Source organism: Gadus chalcogrammus, chromosome 1 (assembly GCF_026213295.1).
Source record: "Gadus chalcogrammus isolate NIFS_2021 chromosome 1, NIFS_Gcha_1.0, whole genome shotgun sequence".
NCBI lineage: Eukaryota > Metazoa > Chordata > Actinopteri > Gadiformes > Gadidae > Gadus > Gadus chalcogrammus.
In genome coordinates, this window is record NC_079412.1 from 15790674 (window position 1) to 15814005 (window position 23332).

At 44.3% G+C, this 23332-nt stretch overlaps 1 protein-coding gene across 6 annotated transcripts in view; it reads right to left on the reverse strand.

Moving 5' to 3' along the window:
• rerea (arginine-glutamic acid dipeptide (RE) repeats a) overlaps nt 1–23332 on the reverse strand; it is a 130222-nt gene that overhangs the window by 73134 nt on the left and 33756 nt on the right. For 5 of the 6 annotated variants that reach the window (XM_056591720.1, XM_056591696.1, XM_056591711.1 and 2 more), the window contains one exon: nt 1781–2312. In XM_056591720.1, the coding sequence (XP_056447695.1) occupies nt 1781–2168 (388 nt within the window). In that variant the 5' untranslated portion in view covers nt 2169–2312. Of the gene's footprint in view, nt 1–1780; nt 2313–21158; nt 22714–23332 lie in introns of those variants that run through there. The other variant, XM_056591705.1, reaches the window with a different exon arrangement.

The following is a 23332-nucleotide window of genomic DNA, read 5'->3' on the forward strand; positions in this document are numbered from 1 at the left end:
TAATTGTAGGAGAAGTAAATATTTCCCACTGGCTCGGTGGCAGGCTGTGCCATTCATTAGGAGGTGAAAATGTAAATATTCTGCAGGGGGCATGATCCCTCCATGGTCCACTTTGTTTATGTGCTGTAGGAGCATTTCATCAGACTAGCTGGCTGCTTCGGTTAACCCATTGCCCAAGATCCCTTCATTCTCTCCCTCTGTAAAACCCCTCCCCCCCCCCCACTCTAAAGCCCCCTCTCTCTCTCTCTCTCCCTCCCTCGTTCTCTTTGCAAGGTCGAGTGTAGAACAAAGTGGCAGAGCTCTTGCTATTAAAGATGAAATGCAGAGAGAGTGCATGTCAGGGAGCGTCTAAGGGAATAAAGAAGAATCGAGGATTTGGTTTAATGTGCCTGCCTTCGCCTTTGGACCTCCAATTGCGCACAAACTCAGAGTTAATTTACCCGGCAAGATAAGACCACATCCACACTAACACATTTTTATAACGCATTACTTTGCTACGTTAACGCTTTGCCTCCACACTACTCCCGTGTTTTAGATCCCCTATAACAGAGTTTTTTGAAAACGCTGCTGAGCCCGGTTTGGTTTGAAAACCCTGGGATTGCGTTTTAGAGTGGATGGGCTGCAACACCCGTGTTGGCTTCCTGATTCAGTAACAACGTGTCCTTTCCTGATTTATCACAGCCCTACCATCTGACCATTTACCGGAAGAAGCCCAAACAACATCAACCACGCCTGCCAGTGGTAAATGTAAAAGTGGATGATGGTTTCTCCATTGCTGTTCTTCCTCTGTAGTACTTTCGGCACCTAAGGAACCAACCGCAGAGAGGACATTCTGCTTCCTGTTGACGCGCATGCCCAGTGAATGTGATGGTCACATGATATGCGTTTCCAGGACTGAGATTATTTCTGAAATGGTGCAAAACGGTTGCTTTCATTTTATAAATACTGCTTACAATGAAAACGTATCAGTGTGGTTATAGCCCAAGTCTGCTGGTAGCAGGTTAGGTGGTGTGCATTCATACGTAGTTTATTTATATATGTGAGCAGGTGGGAGTAGATAGCCCTAGAATAAGATAACTGAACACACTGGCTATAATGTTCCCCAATAAATACTGTAAGTTATGTACAACAAACCACTCCTTCCAGCCATCCTCCACTACTTGACCTTTCCCTGGCTGCTAGATAAATGGAAAGCTGTGGGAGCAATGATTTAGGAGAACTAGCACTAATCTGGAGGGAGGGAGGGGGAGGGGGAGGGGGAGAGGGAGAGAGCAGGAGAGAGGGCAAGAGCGAGAGAAATGTCAGAGATAACCACATGCAAACACAAAACAACAAAGCCACATAGCCTAGTGTCCATCTGAAAGCTAGCGTTTACACCCCATCCCACCTGTATCATGGCGCACAATCGCCATCATCTAACCGAGAACCTCTTTGCTCGATTGACTTAGTCCTAGATAAGGACGATGGAAGTCCACTTTGAATTGATTGTGTGATGTCTGCGACTTAGACCTGGGGGAGTTAAGCTGTTGGAGAGCTACACTTTCAAAACCCGTGGAATTGTATCTAGGAAACACTGAGCTGTAAACCGTCAGATTTGAATCATCCAACAAAATAAGAAAGCAAATGTTTGCCATATTTCGACTGGCCGGAAAAAATAAATGAGCGTGTGTTAGAATTATTACAACCTAACATATAAAGCAGAAACTCAAACAAGTTGCATCCCTGGGCAGGCTGCCATTTCTAGCTACTGTGCTATCTGGTAGCTGTAGCTGGGACTCACCGCCGGGTCTGTAAACAACGTCGTCTTCGGTGATGAAGGACGTGATCTCGCCGTTCTCGGTGCGCTCGTACCGGGACTTCTTCTTGGGCGTCTTCTTTTTGCCCTTCTTGCCCCCGTCCTCCGCTGTGCCGCTGCCGGCCCCGTTGATCCCGTTTTCGTTGTCCTCGTCCTCGCTGTGGTCGCTCTCGGCGTAGTTTTTTGCGCCACCTTCCAATGTGCAGCTGCGTCGCGGCCGTGAGCTCTCGCCCTCGCCGCGGTCGCCGTCGTGTCTCCGCGACTTGCCGCCGCCTCCGCCGCCGCCGCCTCCGCCGCCGCCGGCCTCGCGCTTGTCACGGTCCCGGTCCCTGTCTCGCTCCTTCTCTCGCTCCTTGTCTTTGTCGGACGTCATGATCCGCCACGTGCCTTCCTCTGTCCTCTCACGGCTGGGCCTCCGTGAAAGGTAGACTGTGAGCCTGGGCTTCAGTCTTCTGAATTTAAAAGTCAAATCCAGGGAAAATTTGGCCACACCAACAACCCCAGTGTTCCGGAAAAGCTGCAGAGGTGGACAGATATGAAGAGAAGGATGGAGCACAATTAGTGTCAGTGTTCAATAACCATCAAGATAATTGATTTTGAGAGCAGGGCTACATTTCCTTGCAAGCAATATAGTAGCAAGTAATATAAAGGTCATATTTAGTGGCTAGGGAAACTGTTGCGGATAGGGGGGGGGGGGGGGGGGGGCGGCAGGGGGGAGTAGGGAGATTAGCTGCTGGAAGTCAGGCGATGAGCTGTGCCGTCTCTTCTTCACCTTACAGTAATTGTTGGCTCTCCCCTCCAAAGGCGTGTATACTCTGGGGAGCACTGAGCCACTCTATCAAAAGAAGCCAACCTTCAAGCCTCCTAGGCCAGCCAGTTCTGCTTAGTCTTACCAATCGCCAGTGAAAAGGAGCTTGAGAACATGAGAAACGCAGAGGGGGGATGGGAGGGGTGCTGCATTTATTTGTCACACAATAACCTTGAGGGCGGGAATCTTGAGAGGGGGCTGCTATTTGCTTTGGCAGAAGATACACGACTTAAAAGAAAGTGGGACTCTTCAAACCTAGTGTGTCGAAAGGCTTTTGCGCCTCCTCCATCTATATCGCCCACCTCTAAAGCCTGACAGTAGAGCTAAATAGCTATCTATCCATCTAGCTAGCCAGAAAGCCTCTCTGGTAAGCAGCTGTCACAGGACACGGCGCAATTTGACTCATCTGTGTGTTTTGCTTGTGTGCAAGTGTGTGTCTGAGTGCGTGTTTGTGTGTATGCATTTATGTGTCTGCGCGTGTGATCTGGTTGGCTGGACAGCGCTCACCCCAGCCCTGTGCCCTGGCTGACAGTCATCAGCATGCTAATGTGAAGTGACAGCTCTGAAGGGGAGAATACAGCAATCCACTGGCAAGCTGCCAGAAAGAGAGCCAGATAGATATACACATAAAGAGAAAGACAGAAAAACAGAGAAAGAGAAAGGGCACCAAGAGGGAGTAGAGATACGGCAATTCAAAATATTGCGGTATCGATTTTCACAAACAATATGATTAAGACATGGCTCCTTGTCATTCCTTGCATGTGTTGTGATTGAAATGAGATTAAATTAGTTTTAATAGATATTGCATGGGTTTACGGAATTCATTTAAACATAGTCACGGGTGGGACCGCATTACACTGAAGTTTAGTGGTTGTAAGCCAACCACAGACAGTCAACATGGTAAATATGGCTCGCCAACCACTAGCCAAGCTAGGCCTATTGGGAGTCGCACTGGAATCTCTGCAGACATTTACAGTTCACCAGGTTCTGGGCTGTTATATCTCAAAGATATGTGATAATGGGCGTAAGATAACATGTAATGATTCTTTACATTTAACTACATCGTAAGAATTAAAGACTCTCCATTTTAAAAAGGGATGACACTGGTCTTCAGAGTAAAATCAATCCTAACCGCTGCAACAGTAAAACCGCTTGTCCAGTGTATTGACCAGAACATTAAAACATGCAGACGTTTGTTGGTATTGTGTGATCTGTTGGGATTAGCATATATCGTAGGAATATCGTATGGGGGAGTATATCAAATCAAAGGCTATGGATATAGTCTCATGCTCACAATGATAGCTGCCATTTTCCACAAATATCATTCCCTCAAAAGTGGCCAGCTACCACTTTCCTCTCTAAACACGATGGCAGTCTCCCATAACACTGGCATAGACGGGAACAGGCACTACACAGGAGGCCCACATAAGCGAAGCTCTCACACTTCTGCCAGTGTTTGCTTTTTTTCCTCCCCCTACTACAGATTAACTAGAAATAGCTATTAGAGCTCCCAGAGGGGCTAGACCTGGCAATCAGCACTCGTGTTACCATGGCTGTGATAGCGGCCCAGGAGAGTTGGGGGAGGGGGGGAGGGGGGGAGTAGAAAGAGAGAGAGTGAGAGATTTTTAAATGAAAATTATTCAGCATGTCTGCAAGTAGATGTGCAAATATTTGATGACAGTGAAATATGTAGGGAGGGCCGAAGGAAAATGGAAGAAAGGGCTCACGGCAGTCAGTCAGTCTTGTCTCTGCGCACTCACACTCACACACACACTACACACACACACACTGAGGCGTGTTTGACAATGGCGCTCCACAGCGGCAGGGCCTGCCATCTCGTGAGCAGACACCAAGTGACAGGGCAGCTGCTCTTGTCATCGACTTGAATGCACACACACACCCCTGCCTGATTAAATACTGCAGCTCTTCATGGCCTTATTTAACTCCTAATGATGAGTTACTCACTCTCGCGACCTGCTGGCTGCCACTTACAGGGAGTGAAACTGGAAGGCACAATGTGCTTGAGTGTCCTCACACACACACGCGCACCCACCTGTGCCAGAACACATGGTTTTCCTCGTCTATACACGCATAAAAACAGCAGGGCTTGGGAGGTGTCGTCGCAATCAAAAAAACAATGATAAGTCTAACGTTAATATCACAGCTTTAATTTCCCTCGGGTCTCGCCAGGCTCATGTGTGTGAGCCTAAAATACACCTCAGCCTCGGCACTAATCAGTATCAGAAGCCTCTGAGGAGTGTAAAACATTTGGTATGAAAGGCTTGTCGTGCTTTCGTATTTTTTGCGTCTGGAACAAGAATCCACTCGCTCACTTCTCCTCTTCAACCTCAACTTCTTGTTTGGCATACGGACACTATGTGACCGTTTAAATGCTCTCTTATTATGTATTTACAGGGTGTCGTGGATACATATGGTATTTGTAGGAACTTTATTACTTTCTATTTAGTGTGTATGGTTTTACATACATCTTTTGCGGAATATTACGCTAAGAATATTTATACCCAAACTAAAAAATGACACTGTTGCAGGTACTCAAGCAAATTTGTAACCTGAAAGTTAAAGTGTGAAAAATCTCATACAAAACCACCTCGCAGTTGAACCAGCGGGTTCAATGTATCAATTACCTCCACCTTGTTAGAATGCTCTCAAGATAATCAATATTCACAATATCGTGTGTTGTTTCTTGCGAACACCTGCACACATTTCTTCAGTTAATGCACATGTCGACATGTCTGGTTCTATTTTTTACACTTAAAACTCAGCCCCGGAGTGCACAAACATTTTCAAAGACATTCAAGACATATGTAGTCCTGGTAAGCAGGTCTCATAAATGGTTTCTGTACACTGAAAGCCTTTGGAAAACGTAAACAATATTATTCATAACCACCAGTGCAAATTACACCAAAATTGCAGTATTCAATCACAAATCCAGTTGAGAATGAGCTAGGCCAGGAATCTAGGTAGGATCATAAAGCCCATCTCCCTGAAGACCATGATGCAAGTTTGGCGTAAAGATCTGAAAAACTGATGTTCACTTAGATTCTGTCACATCTTTTAAGAAAAAATTATACGCTAAGGGCCAATGCTGAAAATCACACATAAACTGCATTTGCTGTTGACCCATGGCTTGTGTTCTCTCCAAATCACTTGGAGACACCTATCTCATCACTCCCAACTGACATGACCCCATCAATTGCGGGAAAAAGGCCATTCGCCTTGGGTAGGCGGCGTGGGTGGGCTCAATTCTCATTCATTTACTTGTACTTTGTATTTGTATATTTTGTCCTGCCATGCCCAGACTTCAGCAAGTAAAGTAACCAGGGTCATTATCGGTAACATGTTAATTATTTGGCCAATATACACTCATTGTTGTGGTTTGGTGCCTGCAATTGTTTGTTTTGAAGCGGAACAAAAGGAGTCAATGGAAATGCAAATTATTTGTGGAGTAGAGTCTAAACATTCTGGTACTTAAAAGTCATAATGTATTGATGGCAGAGGAAAATAAAAACAGAGGCAAAAGAAAAAGGTTTTTCCGCCCACTGCCTTGTTGAAAGCAGAGCTGGCTGCTTCGACAATGAATAACACAGTGGTGAGGGGGCAGGTGAGGCTTGGAGCTATTACACATCAATCACCGGGCCGGGAACATTTGAAAGATACCAGCTGTCTTAATGGAAAAGAAAAGGTGGGGGCATTGGCTGTGGAGAGTTTAGGGAATTGGGGGATAGGGGGGGTTCTTTGCCACTGGCACCTAATCCACCATTTACATTACTGTAATAGAGTCAAGGGCTAGCAGCCCGCGGCCCCCCACTCAAATACATTTCTCTTTCTGATGCCTGCTTAAATGGGACCTTTGGCCTGAGAAAAATCCACCACACAGTTTGTGACTCAATTAACTTTTTAAAAAGAGATGTTTCATTTATTTAATCACTCCCACATCATGTACCAAAATGCACCAATATCTCGCTAGTTTCAAATATAACCTGTTTGATGAACATCTAAATTGTTACGATTTTTTGGGTAGTTAAAAATGCCCCAGACAACATTTTGTAATTAATGATCTTGACTATGGATCTTTTGTATGGATTGACATACATAAATCGGCTGCATAAAATTCTTCGTGAACTCTTTTTTGGGGCCAAGATTTAAATGTAATTCACGGCACATTCAATCAGAGAATCATGAAGTAGCGGAATATGATTGGCAAGGGTTTAGCAGGAGGCTTTGCAAAAAGGATGGAATCAAATACTTGCATGATTGTAGATTAGAGAAAAATATTAGCATGAATACATACAGGGTTATTAACAAAGCGGGGGCGACTCAAATTAAACCGAATAAACCAGGCGGACCCTCAGCCGCGTGTGGCGCCTGGAAGGGGGCTGAGCCGCGTGGCTTTCCCCCATAGCTCCTACCCATTACTCAGTAAGATCTAATCTAAGTTGCCATCCAAGGCCCTCAGAAACAACAGCCCACTGAAAGGCTCAGCTGGAGACGCAGAAGGGTAGGGGGGAGGCCACTTCATAAGAGCCCCCCTGTTTTGTCTTACCTGGTGAAATCATAGCACGCCTTTATTCTCTGAGCCCCTCTCTGTGCTTGCTTTCCCTGGTGACTAACAGGGCAGAGACACTTGTCTGCTCCACTTGTTTCTGCAATTCACTGATGAGTAACCACAGCATTTCGCTCTGCCAAAGCTGTGCTCACAAAGGCTCTATTTTAAAACACAACTCTGGATTGGTTGAGCACATGTACACTGAAACCTGCCTTAAGAAAAAATGTCTGCAAGGGATTCTTGTGCAATAAGGACATTTTTGATCAACGAACTACCGTTATCTAGAATGTTTACCCTGCAATGGATTATATTTCAGCAAAGTATGAATCTTTGAATCACTCAACATTCCTAGCTTTGTAAGAGAAAAATCCAGCATACATTGTCAAATACTAAGACCTCACAATCTCTAATGTATTGTTAAACCCTTTGGTATTCAGCGGGTGTGTGTTCTCTGTGTGAGTCCAAAATGGCGCAGAGAAAGCTGCCCGACATGTCACAATGTCTATTATCTACAAGGGCTGTGAGCAGGGCCATTTAACAGATTCTAATACCCGCTACATCAACACAACAAGCATCCCTCTGCCTGCCATGTTTTTCCTGGCTGGACTTGAGCTGAGGCCATTGCTGCTCCTCTAGCTGTTTCATAGGGCATTATGTTTTGACACAGCTCCTCGGGGATATCGCAGGGTTGTTCATTGTCACATTTTTCCCCTTGCTGTAAAGTATGACATTTTGAGAAAATGCAATCATTGGCCACTAGAGATCAGCTTCCAGTATTGATGAGCTGAAGAAGCCTAAAAAACAGAAGATCCCAAAAAGAGGCATGGAAGTTGCATGATCAGGAAAGTGACCTCAATAGTTTTAATATTTTGAGGCCTAGCAGCTGGTCTGCCCAATTTCCTAATATATTTTTTACAGTTTATGAGAAACTGATGCAGTTTATAGTAAATATTACCAGTTGCATTTCACTTTCTCTCAAATCCTGCTGCTCAGGCAACGCAGAAATACAGAGAAAGAGATCCACGCAGCCTTTATCTGACCTGACAAGTTGTGCATCTAATGAATAATATTTAATTCCCATATGGAAAACAATATGCATACAAAGTGTGTTTTTCATATAATTAAACGCAAAGCAGATCCGTCAAATTTAATAAAATAGTGCTGCCCAATCTTGATTTTTTTACATCGGTTTACAATGCTGGCACTCTCGAAATGTTACAATATAAAGAATAAAATCATGTATCACTACAAGTGATCTTCAGCAATCAAATAGATGCTCACATACCCGAGATGCCCATCAGCCTAATGGTCCTCTCCATCAATCCAGTCCAACGAGCGGACCAAATGAGGATTGTTGCAGGCGGGAATTAATTCAATATGGCTGCCCCACATCCTCCAGCTATTCTAATCACCTTGCCATTTAGAATGATATGCCGACACACAACGCAACCAGCATAAATAGATTAGAGTGACGGGCAAGACAGCCCAGAGGTGCACGCTGACAACACAGACACCGTAAAGTGTCTTTAAGGAGTAACAAAGCCATTAGGTCAGCATGCAAAACTATTCACCCCCCCCTCCCCCCCCCTAAATTATTTAGCCTCACGGTTGTGCTCTATTCCCTGAACAGATGGTCGGGAGGCACGAGGGGTTGGTGCTGGGGTAGGGGGAAACAACAATCCCTTCATTGAAAAGTACATAACAGCCTTGGCCAGAATCAAATCGACTCAAATACACCATGGGATGGGCTTACCGTTAATTAGGGAGGGCTTTCGTTTCAGAGACGGATGCCTCTTCTGCGACCACTAAACACCACCTCACCAGTCATTATGACTTTCATATTTTAGAAATGAAAACAATGAGAGGATCACTGGTCAACTCAGTGCAGCCGCCTCTTTTGTTCCTTGGCCTCCATGCTAACTCCAGCCTTGGCTTACCTATCCAGTGCTATAACTCACACGTCAAAGTGTAAACACTGCAAATAGACAATTCCGTGTGAACACTGGCCTTTGTAAGACGTGTTTCTTTGTAATGTGTCGTTTACACATTTAGACAAACGGATGCCAAGGAATCACAGATATTGATATAAAACACAAATAAATAAAAGCAGACCCTGGCTACAACATACTACTACCCTACGGGGGTATATTGCCATGGGGTGGTACGGGGAAAAAATGGCTGTTTGAACAAGAAGCATCTGAGCTCACAGCTACCATATCCTCTCCAGACAGCTCATAAAACATGCAGTGACTGGGACCTGGGCCTCTTAGAGCAGGGTTAGTTAGTTGAAGTCTGTCCAGCACATGGTCACAAACACGCAGGTAGACCCTAAAGATTGTTTTGCAGACTGCATAAACAAGGCCATTCTGCAGGAGGCTGTACCACACAACACATAGGATTCAATCATTATATTTAGCCAAACAGATAAGTTCAAATAATAAAGGCCACAGATCTCAGAAGAATGGGGTTTTGGGCTGGTTGGAGCGCGGTGGCTCGTTTCTAAGCGGTGTACAGTAGCAACCCCGCGGATTAAGTACAACCGTTCATGTGTGAAACGCAGACTTGATCCCTGACTGATAGTGTGCTCTGCCTCTAGCTAACACAGTGATTCCCCCCCCCCCCTCCTCCTCCCTCTCATAATTCCAAACAACTGTAATATATTAGATCACATAATGCATGCTTGGCTGTGCAACAACAATACCCCAGCAAAAGCACTTTGCGACACATCACAACACGGCCTCAGCGAGTGATACGCTGCTAGTCTGTTTTTAAACTAAAAGGTGAACACAGCCGGCTCCTTGGCCCTGTTGTAGCGAATGAACCGCAGATATTTTCGGAATGTTAATGTTAAGCTTCCACCATGGCAGCCTGAACTCAGCAGATTCCTCCTTTCACAGCTGTCCATGGGCTGCCGTTAACGACAATGACAGCACTACTTAGAATGAATAACATTAGCATTTCATTAGAGGACAGATATTTTATTATCGCAACGTTACTTCATGTTCACGGACCGGGATATCTAAACTGAAGACAGTAGGTCTGCGTGTAGTGCGACGGTGGACGTGAGCTCCCTGGCCTCTTCAACAGCACTCCATAAGCATGTTTTATGCGATACAATCGTTGACTAATCCCTCGCCTCTATTGTGTGTAAGCACACCATATGCCGCGCTTATGCATAGGAAATCAGCCCCCGGTGTCCCCGCTGTCACAACGCCACGGTGAGCGGAAAATATGGGAGGGGAGGTCTGCGGACAGCCTTGTTAAAATGCCTGGCCACGTCATTGACAGGGATTATAAAACAACAGACGATCCGTGTTTGCCACACTGCTACATTCATCCGAGTGTACACACATGTATCAGTTTAGCATGTGTAAGCCATTGAAGCACATGCACGTTACAGAAAGGAAAATAAGTAGTGCCCGGCGTGACTGTGTTTGCAGTGCTGGTCAGACTATATGCTCAGCCAATAAACGGCTGGACTGTGACGTGCCTTGACTTTCTCCAATCTTTCTTTCAGCAGACCCGTACGTATATTGCCGCCCCTACTCCTATATCACACCGGCAAATGGCGCCCTTCACAACGTTCCCTCCTGTCCCCTCTTTAAAAGGCTGAGGGGAAGTCTTAGCCCACTGCACTAAAGTGACAGACCTGGCCTCTGCTCGCCAAGCCTGAGGGGAGGGGAGGGGAGACATGGCTCGTCAGGGGAAATCGCTGCAATGAATAATTGTGTTTCATAACACGCCCCGCACAGAAGCCCTACTACCACCACACACACACGCACACACACGCACACACTCATTAGCATCAAATAATAATTAATGGGGAACTAGGGTGTACTGGAGAGTCTGCTTTTCGCTTTCTACAACAAGAGGGTCAATGTGCCCTTCAACCTTATTATCTCCCCATGGCTCACGGTTGAAAGCAGGAGACACCTCATCACTTCTGAAAGCAAATTATTGGCTTTAGATGCCAGTTCTGTCAGGAAGAGGCGAATCACTACATCACTACACTAAGCAAAAGAGCTCACTTTACACCGCCTTTTCCATCCCCACACCACATCACTAAAGGCCAACACAACAATTAAATAATGAGCATGAGGTTCCACCTAATAGATAGTCTAGGATAGTGAGAAGAGCTGAAGATATGGGCTATTGGACATAGGCTTTACTTGATTTGGTTAGTTTTTTTTCATTTTGCGCCAAGACAAAAAAAAGTATCTGTGATCAGCAGTAGCAAAGCCAGTCCTGATCGAATTAGCTCTGCACTAAGAGCTCCATTGATCTTGGCACTCATCTGGGCAGATGAGACCCAAGGAGGCAGCTGGTAATCCAATAGCAAGGATGGGAAGTGCTTCAAGGACTCTGCAGTGTTTACCCACCAATTTCCTAGGGAAAACAGCAAGATGTTAGCGCATGCCACTCAGCAAACTCATAGGGAGGGAGCCACAGAGCCTTGGGAACCTAAATGAAATGACTGAGGACTACTGGGAAACCAAAAGCAAGGTGCTTGAAAGCAGAACGTAATTACTTTTGCTCGGGCCATCTTGCAAAACGTAAACAGGATGATTCAAGCACAAATCTAGATCAGTGTTTAAATGAGCTGTGCCGTAATGCTCTGCCTCTAATGGAGCTTTCACTTAATACTTTTCTAGGAAAGGAGGCTGAAAGCTAGTCTGCTTCGCTGGGATCCTAGTCTTTCAGATACATGACTGTGAGACTAGGAGGAGAAAAGGGAAAGATCTAAGCCTGCCACTTAATTAACTGAATTATTGATCTAGATCAACTCTGCTACGATAAGATGTTATAGCTGACACATAGATCTTCTACCTTTATAGTGTGATGGCTTCATTGCAGCAGGCATTCATGCACACATTCACAATAAATCTTGCATGACATAAATGACATAAAAAAATAAAAAAAAGCCAGTGGGGAGAAAGCACTGGAAGATGAAAAGGAGCACGTATAAAGAAAAAGGGCAGTTCTGAGGTTTTGGTAGGTGGTTGTAGTTAGAGCAAAGCATTAGAGTTCTGTTTACATTTTTTGTATTTACTTAAATGAGTGCTCCATAAATACACCATCGGTTTTTACAAACACAAGGGCCATCGCATCTAGATGAACTGGATGAAGGAGGGAGGGTCTATAAACATCTGTATTTGCTTTTGTAATTACTCAAACAGATGCCGTTTTTTTCTAATCAATACAAACGATAATCTAGTAGCCAGACAATGTCAACATCATTTATATACACCAATAATTCATCAACACCTGATTCAATCTGGAAAAAAAATAAAACCACCACCTTCCATTATCTCAGCCCCAGTAATGTAATTAGTATAATAAAAAATATTGTGCTAGAATTACAATAACAACGTGACACTAATAATAGCGCCTTTTCATCCCTTAAACGTCAAATTATTTTGTCTGCTCCAACTGCAATACTTCAATACTCATACTCGTTTCTATGATGGCTTAGAGTGAGCATTCAGGACCGAGTCTGTAAACCGTGTTGATCGTGGAAAGGGGGGAGGAAAGGAGCCAACCGCTAAACCTGATCTGCTGATTTAGTCTGTTAGAAAAACTAGCGTTCGCGGCTAAAATAAACAAAACTTCAAAGAACCAGGACTAAAACAAATGCAGTGAGTGCAGTGCACGGACGGCAGATGGCTAGCATTTCCCATTCAGCGGGCACAGCCATTTCCCTAAATGGATCTGTGCACATTCAGTAAGGATGGCCTCATCAGGGTTGTTTAACTGAGTGCGTGTTAGCACATCCATGTTTAATAGGGTAAGGGATGCGGCCAAGGGTCAAGAAAGGTAGAACTGAAATATTATCCCATGAGCTTATTCCATAGCCATTTAAACCTGTATTATGGCTGTCACTCCCAATATGTATCCAGCCCTGATTAAGCATGAAGCCAACCACGTCATAACATTGAGTTTCAGTGATAAAGTAATTATAATTCAACATACTGTGATTTACATTTCTCATTTTGATAAATAGCAGACAGCATCGATATGTGATGGTGAACCACAAATACTTGGATTTGTAAATACTGTGCGCACAAACGCATGCAAGCATGTATATTTATATATGTATATATAAATCCCATGGCACACCAATAACCTTGGGGAAGTCTACTTGCGCCATTTCATCATGGAACAGTATGGCTTTTTATGGCTTTAGTCACCCAACCACTACCACCAGCATGACAACAAAGAGCCGTTTATACAAAAGGATTATCTTCAAGTGTTCCTTTAATCAGCACACGGCAAGACGGCAGCAATCCCTCAACAGCAGTCCCTGTGGAATACCTTTCTCTGTAAAGCCCTATCAGGAGGAGTATCTGGAGGATGAAATGATGTGCTGAGAGAGAGTGAGTGAGTGAGTGAGTGAGGGACTTTGTGAGGGAGAAAGAGCGATAGAGAGAGACAACATTTTTAAAGGTAAATGATGGCAGCGGTTGCTCCTCAGGGTCCCTTGTTGTGTTGCATCCTGCTGATTTACACCCCCTTTGTGAGCCCCAGTGTACGTTACAAGAGCTAGATAAGTGGCACAGTAAGTTATAACAAACTGGTACGTTGATAAATTGGCAAAGCAGACATTCTGCACGAGGGCCTGTGGGTGCTAGAGAACAGCAGCAGACAGATGTCCAGCCTTGGCCCCCCCTGACATAAGAGTCACACATTAACCCAGGAAGGACAAGAAATGTGTTCAAACAAAGAAATGAGTTTCCTCGTTGTTCTTTATCAGCACTGCAGCGGAACATCTATTTAACACAACCTGTCTCTCTTTTATCGCTTGCAAGAACTCTGCAGTTTGGATTTTTATCAAACAAACAAATAAGGTCGCTCTCAGCGCTAGTAGGTCGTGATAAGGTGCAGACTACTTGCACAGGCAAAGCTGCAAACTGATATAGTGTGTGGTTGCGACAATAGACGCAAGCAGAGGAATGGATGAGGATGTCAAACTGGATGGATAGAAAAATCTATTTTACAAATATATTAAATGCAGTTTGAAGAACAAAGGATAAAATGACCGCCCTTTGTGAGAAAGAGCAAACGGCACTGAACAAACACTGCTGTCCAATAATCCCACATCAAAACTATAATCATCTGTTGTCTTAAATTATCTTTGTCTTCTAGCAGACCATTGTAGATACGGTACGGTACAAACAATGTCATTTTCCTCCAGATTTTCAGTTATCAACGTGTGATTTGCATGTCAACAATCATCGGCGCCAAGCCGGAAACCAGTGGGTAAAACATTTGTTATCTGTAATGTCTGGGACCAGCTTGAAGACGTCGCGTAATCTGGCAGGTTGATCAGGAGGAACCAGTCATGGTTATCAGGACATCACCTTTCGGTTTCTGCTTGTTAACATATCTGGATCATGCATTCATATCTACAACAGAGGGAAAAGGATGCCGGCAGAAACAATTACGCCCCCCCCGTCCCCCCGTCCCCTCCTGCTCCGATCGACTACTGCAGCTTTCTCAATCAAGCCCATTAGATCGGGCTCGGAATTAGCGGAGTTAACTTAAAACACTGACACACATCAAGCCAAGTCATTAGCCAGTCTTTTTGACACGCAGAAAAAAAAATAGAATGATTTGCCGGTTCAGAGAAGCTCTCCCTTCATGCTGCCCAAGGCAATCCCTATCGTCTACCTCATTATTTTGAGAAGAACAAGGCCGCTGATGAATCTGACTGAATCAGAATAGATTAAATGAAAGGTGCTCCCATAATGCCCTCGCTTACCCACAGCAGCAGGCTGCTTTGAGCTGGTCGTCTTTCAGACAAAAGGAATGCAGTTGTTAGCCCACAGTGTGGGCTAAATATACAGATAAATCTCACTCAGCCAAGCTGGAGAATCAAAGGGGAATTGTTAGGCTGCAACACTCCCACGCAGCTGCACCAACTGTAAAGAGAAAAGACTGTCAAACAGCTTTAGCTGCCGATACTAGCTGAGCTGACAAGTGCCCATGATATACGTTGAGGGATGAAGACATCCATTCCTGTGTAGGAAGAGGTTTCCCAGATATGATCGTCTGCGATGCTCCACTGCTTTATTACTGGTTCGAAGGGAGAGTCAGCCGCCCCCCCCATTCACGTTGCCATGGCGACAAATGAAAAGGAGAATCACATGCACAACTAATCAAATGAGTGAGTGACAATAAGTCAATATATTCTGTGTGGACTAGCAATAAATCGGCATGGTAACAGGCTACGCTTAGAGCCTTTCAGCGGTGTTAGTCTGTACATCCTTATGAGAATATTGTGTCAATAATGTGCCTCGCTGGCTTGCTACGGATAGAGACAATTAGGACATGGTATTTGGTATACATGGTATACAGAAAATATTAACAAATAAGGCATTCCTCCGAGTGTGTTGTTCCAGACAGACAAAGAAGGGGAATTGTGTAAACACCGAGACAATACAAGTTTACAAAAACAAATATAACTCAGATAATTGTAGTGATTCCATGTTGATGGTTTTACCATTTGAAAGTATCATATATAAATATATATAATAAACCAACCTATTCTTTAACTAGATCAATGGAAGAAAAAAAAGCACCATAAATGCAAAGTTGGGTGAAAGTCATCTCTTCACAACTAGTTAAACACAAGCGAGATAAATGGGCAAATTTATCAGCAAATATTACCATTCGCCACATGACAAGTAATCATTAAGGAAGGCACGGATACATTATTCATCGACTTATGTATAATTCAGACTTAACAGCAGATTCTATGCATAAATAAAGCTATGATACATTTATACACATTAAATGTTTACTCGCTAAAATATGATACAAGAGCGCAGCATGCCCGCCTCCCTGCTGCCGTTACTCAATTATTAGTTTCCACGGTTGGCGATGTCAACGAAGGACCATTAAGTAGGTACGACAACATGGAGGACTGACGCTACACACATCAACAAGCCTGGACGGTGATTTGAGTCAGTCCACGTCCCACGTTGTTAAAATACATAATTTGGTTGGCGTTGAAACAAAACTAATTAACCGAGCAGGGGGTCGGGTCTTGATTGGGTGTGGTTGACAAAATACATCCTGGTGAGGTTTGAACACAGGAGCAGCGATCAAAGGCGTGCTTACTCGTAATGAGGGAACGACAATGTAGAGAGGTGAATAAAGCTGCCCATTACACGCGTGCGACATACACCTTTAAATTATGCCAGGGAAGTCAAATCATGTCTACATTTATGGACTGTCTTAATATCCTCCACACACACTCATGGAAGAAAGGGAGAGAATGATCTTAGTGTGCATCTGATCCAATAGCAGGATTGTGCGAGGCGTTCTGTGGCTATAGCGTACAACAGCCTGATTCAGAGGCTTAGTCAGCCACCGAGGACAAAATGCCACACACACACACACACACACACACACACACACACACACACACACACACACACACACACACACACACACACACACACACACACACACACACACACACACACACACACACACACACACACTTGAGAGCAAGCTTGCTCCATTGCTGCCATTCCACTTTATGACCATGCACTGAATTAACAAGGCCAGATGTCCCCCTCTTAACATGTGTGAAAGTGCACTCGGCTGGGCTCAGCTGCTTTAAGAAGCCACAGATATAGGGAGCAAAGGGCGCAAAGAAGGTAGAGAAGGTCTTTGGGTTTAAACAGGCTTTAAAGGGAGTCTATCCTCTCTGCATTACAGAAATCGGATGGCATTGTGTGTGACAAATAGAAGCACTCCCCAATTCAGTCGTCACCCACCAGAGGGTACAAACTCGTTCGCTGCCCCACCACCACCATTTCAGCTTTTCTGTCAGTTAATGTATACCAAATGAATCTCTGGTACGAGACAAGGACAACAGGTCAAGAGCTGACAAGCTAGGCTAAGAGGTTCCATTTGGAAATGAAATCCAACTATCTAAGGAAGTGATATAGTTGTGGGTTGAAAAACCGCTGTGTATAGATCTATGAAAGGGGGGCGAGAATGGAACCGACAACGGTTTGGGAGCCATTGGATCTGATTGATTTTCCGCCCGCCTTTATGACTTGGCTGCTCTTTCTGTATTGTGAGGACGGTGACTGGGTGTTACACCTTTGAAGGGGGTTTTGGGCTGTGCAGTAGGACAAATTCTGACAGCTCTAGGAGCTAGAGGGTTTAAATGCAGCTGCTGCGCCTGGTTTGATGTGATCAGCCTCAGCCGAAAGCCTTGCAATTTGAAGCCCTCCCTTTCAAATCTGCACATCTGTTCTCATTCACAGTGTATAACAATGCAATCACGATGTTTCTGTGTAATTACATTGGAATAAAGTTGCGTCATGAAGGCTAGAACCCTAAACGATGGGGAAGAACCACCTAGAACTACCATACGAGCGTTAGTCACATAAAACCAAAAGGTGGCCGTAGAAATCCCATTCACAACAAGTTGTTCCCTCAACTGCCCTGCGCATTACATCATGATTTTAAAGAAAAAGCAACAGACGGACACAAAGACTGTCAGCCATGTAGAGCCATCACCCCCGCACTAGGGCTGTCAAAACGAACTTCGCTATTCGAATATAATTCGAATTTTTTAAAAAGGAGAACATTCGAGTGCGGCAACTAACGTTCGAACTTTTTTTTATTTATTTTTTAGCAAATCTTATTGACAAGTCAAGAATTACATTTAACTTTTGCCGAGCAACGACGCAAATGAAAGTCAACGTCGTGCGTCGTGACGTTCGGCAATCGGCATTGTATGCTTACAAGATGCTGGGAAGCAGCGCGCGAGCAGACACAGAGATGGAAAGCATAACTTTCGGATTTCCATCGAGAAACGGGAAGATTACATCCAGAGAACCCGTCATTTGCAAATTATGCTGCAAGTCGTTAAAGTACCACTCGACTACGAGCAACATGAGCGCACACCTCCATTCAGTGCATTACTCGGAGTACGCAGAACAGTTAGCGGCTGAGGAAGAGCCACGGTCAAAACAGCCAAGAATAACATCGTAAAATAGCAGTGTGTGTGTGTGTATTTGAATGATTGAACATCAGCTTCTTCATTAAACATCATTGCTTGAATATTTCTGGCGTTATATCTTACGTATTTATATAAGTTTTGTATTGATTTGGTAAAACTTGTTGCAAATGTTACATAACAGATTTGGTTGACGCGCCCTCTAGTGGACGCGGGACGTAGGCCTAATAATAGGATGGTATCGGTGTATATAATGATATAATAAAAAAAATATTCGAATATTATTCGAATATTCAACATAAGAAGCATTAGAAATTCGAATATGATTTGAGGGGAGGATTGACAGCCCTACCCCGCACACAGGGGGGAGAAAGGAAAGGGGGGAGGGGGTTGGGCTGAGACATCAGCATGGTGCAATCCCAGAGAGAGCCATCATGCGAGCAAATTAAATAACATTTTCCCAATGTCCTGTCAAACACACACTTATGAAGGATCTCCCGTAACAGGTCAGGTCACAAACAACATTTGATCCGAGTACAGCTCGTCACATTGCTCCGATGTGAAAATGTTGTGCACATGTGTTTTTGTGTGCATATCTGTGTGTATGTGCCTGTGTATGGGACTAGCAACACTCTACACTCGGCCAGTTGTGAAAACTGTGTTCAAGAGGAGAAGTGACTCACTATGCTTATCCTTCCCAGGGTGTACATGAATCGACAACACAGGCAGTGCACTCAGACGGAGATCAAATTACACATCCGACTTCATTTCCCACAGACATGAGCACAGCGTGCTGCAAGGCAGATGATGTACGACAACACCGAGAACATAATGGCAGCCTATACATGTTGAAGATTTAGGACTCGGCCGGGTTTATTCCTTCGTCTGCCAGAGAACGTTTACAACCATCCCCTTACAAATCCCTTACTGCTGCTCAACTCCAGTTCTTGTGAGCAACTCCATTAAGAGGATTGACCATTTCCGCTCTAATTCAATCTACAGTTGTGAAAAAAGAAGGGTCCGCTACATCCAGGGTTGGGTGTCTTTATTTCAAGTATGTTGTCCTTAACAGGAACAGGTTATAGATGTCCAATTTCACCCTGTGGCCGGGTGCATTTGGCCTTCACTTCCCCTTAGACCTTTGTTTTGTACCAAACACATGATTCAGCCTAAACCATTACACTGATTCCATTCACACTATTGATATGCTAATTGAGCCCAGGGGCCTGTTATTTCCCAAATCCTGTGGTTAAGAAAAAAACAGCCCATGAGAGCAGAGCCTTTAGGTAGAAACTTGAACTGGGTGAGCCAGCTTCCCGACTAGATCTACACTGGGAAACCCTACATTTTACCATCCTACAAGAAAATAATAATTAGCAATGAGTAGAGATTGAATAAACATCTTTCCTCTTGATTGTTCAAAAACGCAGCTCAATACTTAAGCTAGGGATCATTCTGTTCTCGGAGGCCTTTTACCTCCAAGAGAATGTTAACAAAAAGGCTAGCATGGTCGGGTTTACATCAACAACTCAACTTAAGGCTTTCACTAAACAACCAATATGCTAGGATGTACCTATGTACCAATATGTTAGGATGTACCACACACCTGTAGGTGTGTGTGTGTGTGTGTGTGTGTGTGTGTGTGTGTGTGTGTGTGTGTGTGTGTGTGTGTGTGTGGTGTGTGTGTGTGTGTGTGTGTGTGTGTGTGTGTGTGTGTGTGTGTGTGTGTTAAAGCTGAGGTCAATCCTTAGTTAATGGGGAGAAAAAAGTTACTGGGAGGGTAGGTAGTGAATGGAGAAAATAATAAAATAAAAAAATCAGCAGAGCAATAATATGTCCCTTTAGATGGCTATTTAAAAATAAGGACGTGGAGGTGTGGTGATCTTCAGAAAATATTGATTTTTTTTAATGCTGATGACTAAAGGAAAAGCAACTCACTGCTTCCTTAATATGAATCTAGATGCAAGGCTGGGTCTTATTTGTGCTTATGTGGCTGGCTGCCCTGGGGACTGTAGTCACATGAAAATGTACTAAGACGAATTTTACAGCAATTTAAATAAACAACCCCCTCCCCTCCCCCCTCTATAAAGCGAAAACACCAGATAAGCAGACTGCCAGACAAACAAAATTGTAGTCGCTTTCAAATCTCTAAGCTCTAAACCTCGACAACACACACAAACAATCACAGTTGTGCTTTCTTGCGCTTTTCAAATAACCATAGTGAAGACTGTGTTGGTCTGGTAGGTCAGAGCTACGAGCTTCGTGTGTGTGTGTTTAGAAGTTTAAGATAATATAGGGGTCCTACAACAGTTTGCCAGGAGGCTGTGTAGTGACTTCCAGGGTCAATTACATTGTTTCAACAACAGTCATATGTATTCTCTCTCCAAAAAATCCAATAATCAATAGTTTGACACGCTCAAAAGGCCCCCATAAAAACCAACGGCAAGGCCTATATGTGAAACAGTGGAAATCCCCTAAAGTGTAACGTTATGTATGGCTGACTCATCTAGATCAGTGCTCAACACCTTTCTCTTGTCAAAACCACCTTCCTTGGGAGACACGTTGATAACAGGGTAACAACAGAGTAACGACATCCCAAGTGAGAGGTTTAAATGAGCTATGTCTGTCATTTAAAGCACATATTCAGGCAGTTATGCTCAGTGTAAAAGAACAGCCTAGAAATGTGAACGTCTTGCTAGGTCATGCGGGTTGTTGAGGGTACGTGCCACACTCAACACAAAGATCGCTTTAACAGACAAAGTTTACAACAACGCGGAAAACTTTCGAGTATTCAATAACATTTGACTCTGAGGTCAGGGAGGCTTCCTGTTGGGTTTCACATAACGTACACTCCTATTTAAAAAGAGTGTGAATTCAGTGGCTTTGACTTAACCATTGAAATACGCCAGCATTCCTTGTCTTTATTTCCCATACAAACTGCTCCCCACCCCACCCCCTCTCTCTCTCCCTCTCTCTCCATTTCTCCCCCTTGCATTCAACTACTCACCCGCCAGTCTGGTGATTCTAGAGTTCCAACCCCTGCTGCAAACAACTTCAACACGTATCCTTGCCCCAGACGACCCAAAGAACTTGTAGTCCTGGATCGAGTCCCAGCAGCGGGATTCAGCGATTTGAACAGTCTATCCCTGGAAGTGGGGGGGGAAAGCCGCTGCTCGTGCGGAGCGAGATGAACACTTGACACAACAAAAGACGAGGTTTCACTTCTTATTCGCGTACGAATCGCCAGGGCACGCTATTCGAAAAGCGCCCGTTTTTGTTCTATTCCATTTCGCCGTCTTGTGTCGTCCTACGGTGCAAACGTGAAAAGTATATCGCGCTGTTAGTTCGAGGGATAGCAAATCAGTGAGTTCGCCGTTTACATGCTCCTCTTCCTTTTTCCACACACATACACGCGCGCGTTATCCCCCTTGCTCTCCCCCCCTTCGTGTGCACACACTCCACGTTCTACCTATCACTCCATCGGTCTCGGCAACCCCCCTCCCCTCTTCAGCTGTTCAACAGACGCATCCACATGGCTGACCTAGTCTTTCTTTATCCAGACACTAGTGGAGGAGAATTACTCCCTTCCACCCCACCACGCTAAAAACACGAGCGAAACAAAACATGGACTGGATTCAAATTATCGACGGGACAAAGGAACGCCAATGGGGCTGGTGATTGATGACAGCCCGTAGGGATATGATGTGTTAGAGGCATCGTTGGAAAATATGCTGAACAGCAAAGTACCCCACGGGCATTATAGACTACGCAATGTTTCTTAGTCTGAGACTGTCCACAATGGTCTCATAAAAGGGAAATTCCACAGCAAATTTTGTTTTGACAAATAGTAGGCTGCAATGTACTGTCATTGTAAAGAGATTGATGAAGAATAACATAACAAAGGTATGGGGGTAAACGATGTTAACCATCTTTTTAATAAACAAAAACTCTTTATCTTAAGAGAAAACATAAGGCTATGCCTCTGCTGAAACACAAACAAGAGGTAGGCTACTGAATGCTGCGCAGGCTCTGGGAGCTCATTTGCATTTTTAGATCATTAATTAATTATTCAATCCACCCATTAAAATGTCAGGAAGAACAGAGGGAAATAATCTGAACAGGCAATTAGCAATACAGAATAGTTAGCAAGTACTGTGACACATACTCCACGAGCATACAAAAAACGTCATCGCATTTTTTTTTGTGTGAAGATCTCACTGCTTTGTCTTTTCTGATGATAAGGATACAGCTCCTTGGCTGTTAATCTAAATCCTCTCAGTCCTAATGAAGAAATCTGGCCATCACACACACCAACCCGCTATCCGAGGAGTGGGAAAACAAGGATAGACCGCATTAGGTTATGAAATTTATAGGGTGATTTTCATTCCACTTAGCAAGTAGCTTGACACATTTTCATTGTCTAAAAAACGATATTGGATCACTGTCAAAATCCAGTTATCTCAAGCAAATAGCGCACGCATCAGGCCCTTGGCACTTAAGACAAACATGTGCATGGAGGGCAGGCTGCTCGGATCAATAAGAATTGAGTTTAGGGTGATGCGTGGGGGGTCCTTCATTGTACTACAAACCATGTTTGCTGCTTTCGCATTGGGGGGGGGGGGGGGGGGGGTTGGGGAGGAGGTTGGTTTTTTCCCGTGCTGCAAAGTGCTTTTCTCAAACCAGAGGCCAGCCTGGAGGTGTCCTATACTCCACCCCTCCCCCCAAACACACACACACAGACACACACACACGCATACCGTCAAGAGTCACAGAGCCTCCCTCCATCAGACATTGTATACATTTCACAGGGTCAATGTTTATGATATTTACACAAATTAAAACAGAGGAGCCACACTCATTCTCTTTGGACTTCCTTTTTCACAAAATGGATCGATACAAATACGCAGTGTCGACCACGACGAAGATCAATTGTTTTTTGTCGCAATGTGAATAACAGCGTGAGCTTAAAGAAACGCCTTGAAAAAAAACACCATCTTAGCTTCGCTGAATGCTCAATGATGCCCATCATTCCCATTGGGAGGGGATTTTAAACCATTCCCAAAAGGAGGAAGGAAGAAATAAAGGAAGAGCATGTGGTCTCTTTAGTGATTGTACCAAGCCCCCATTTAAGGCTTTCAGCCCAGGCAGGGAGAAAGCGCTGATGGCTGCATCACCTTGAGT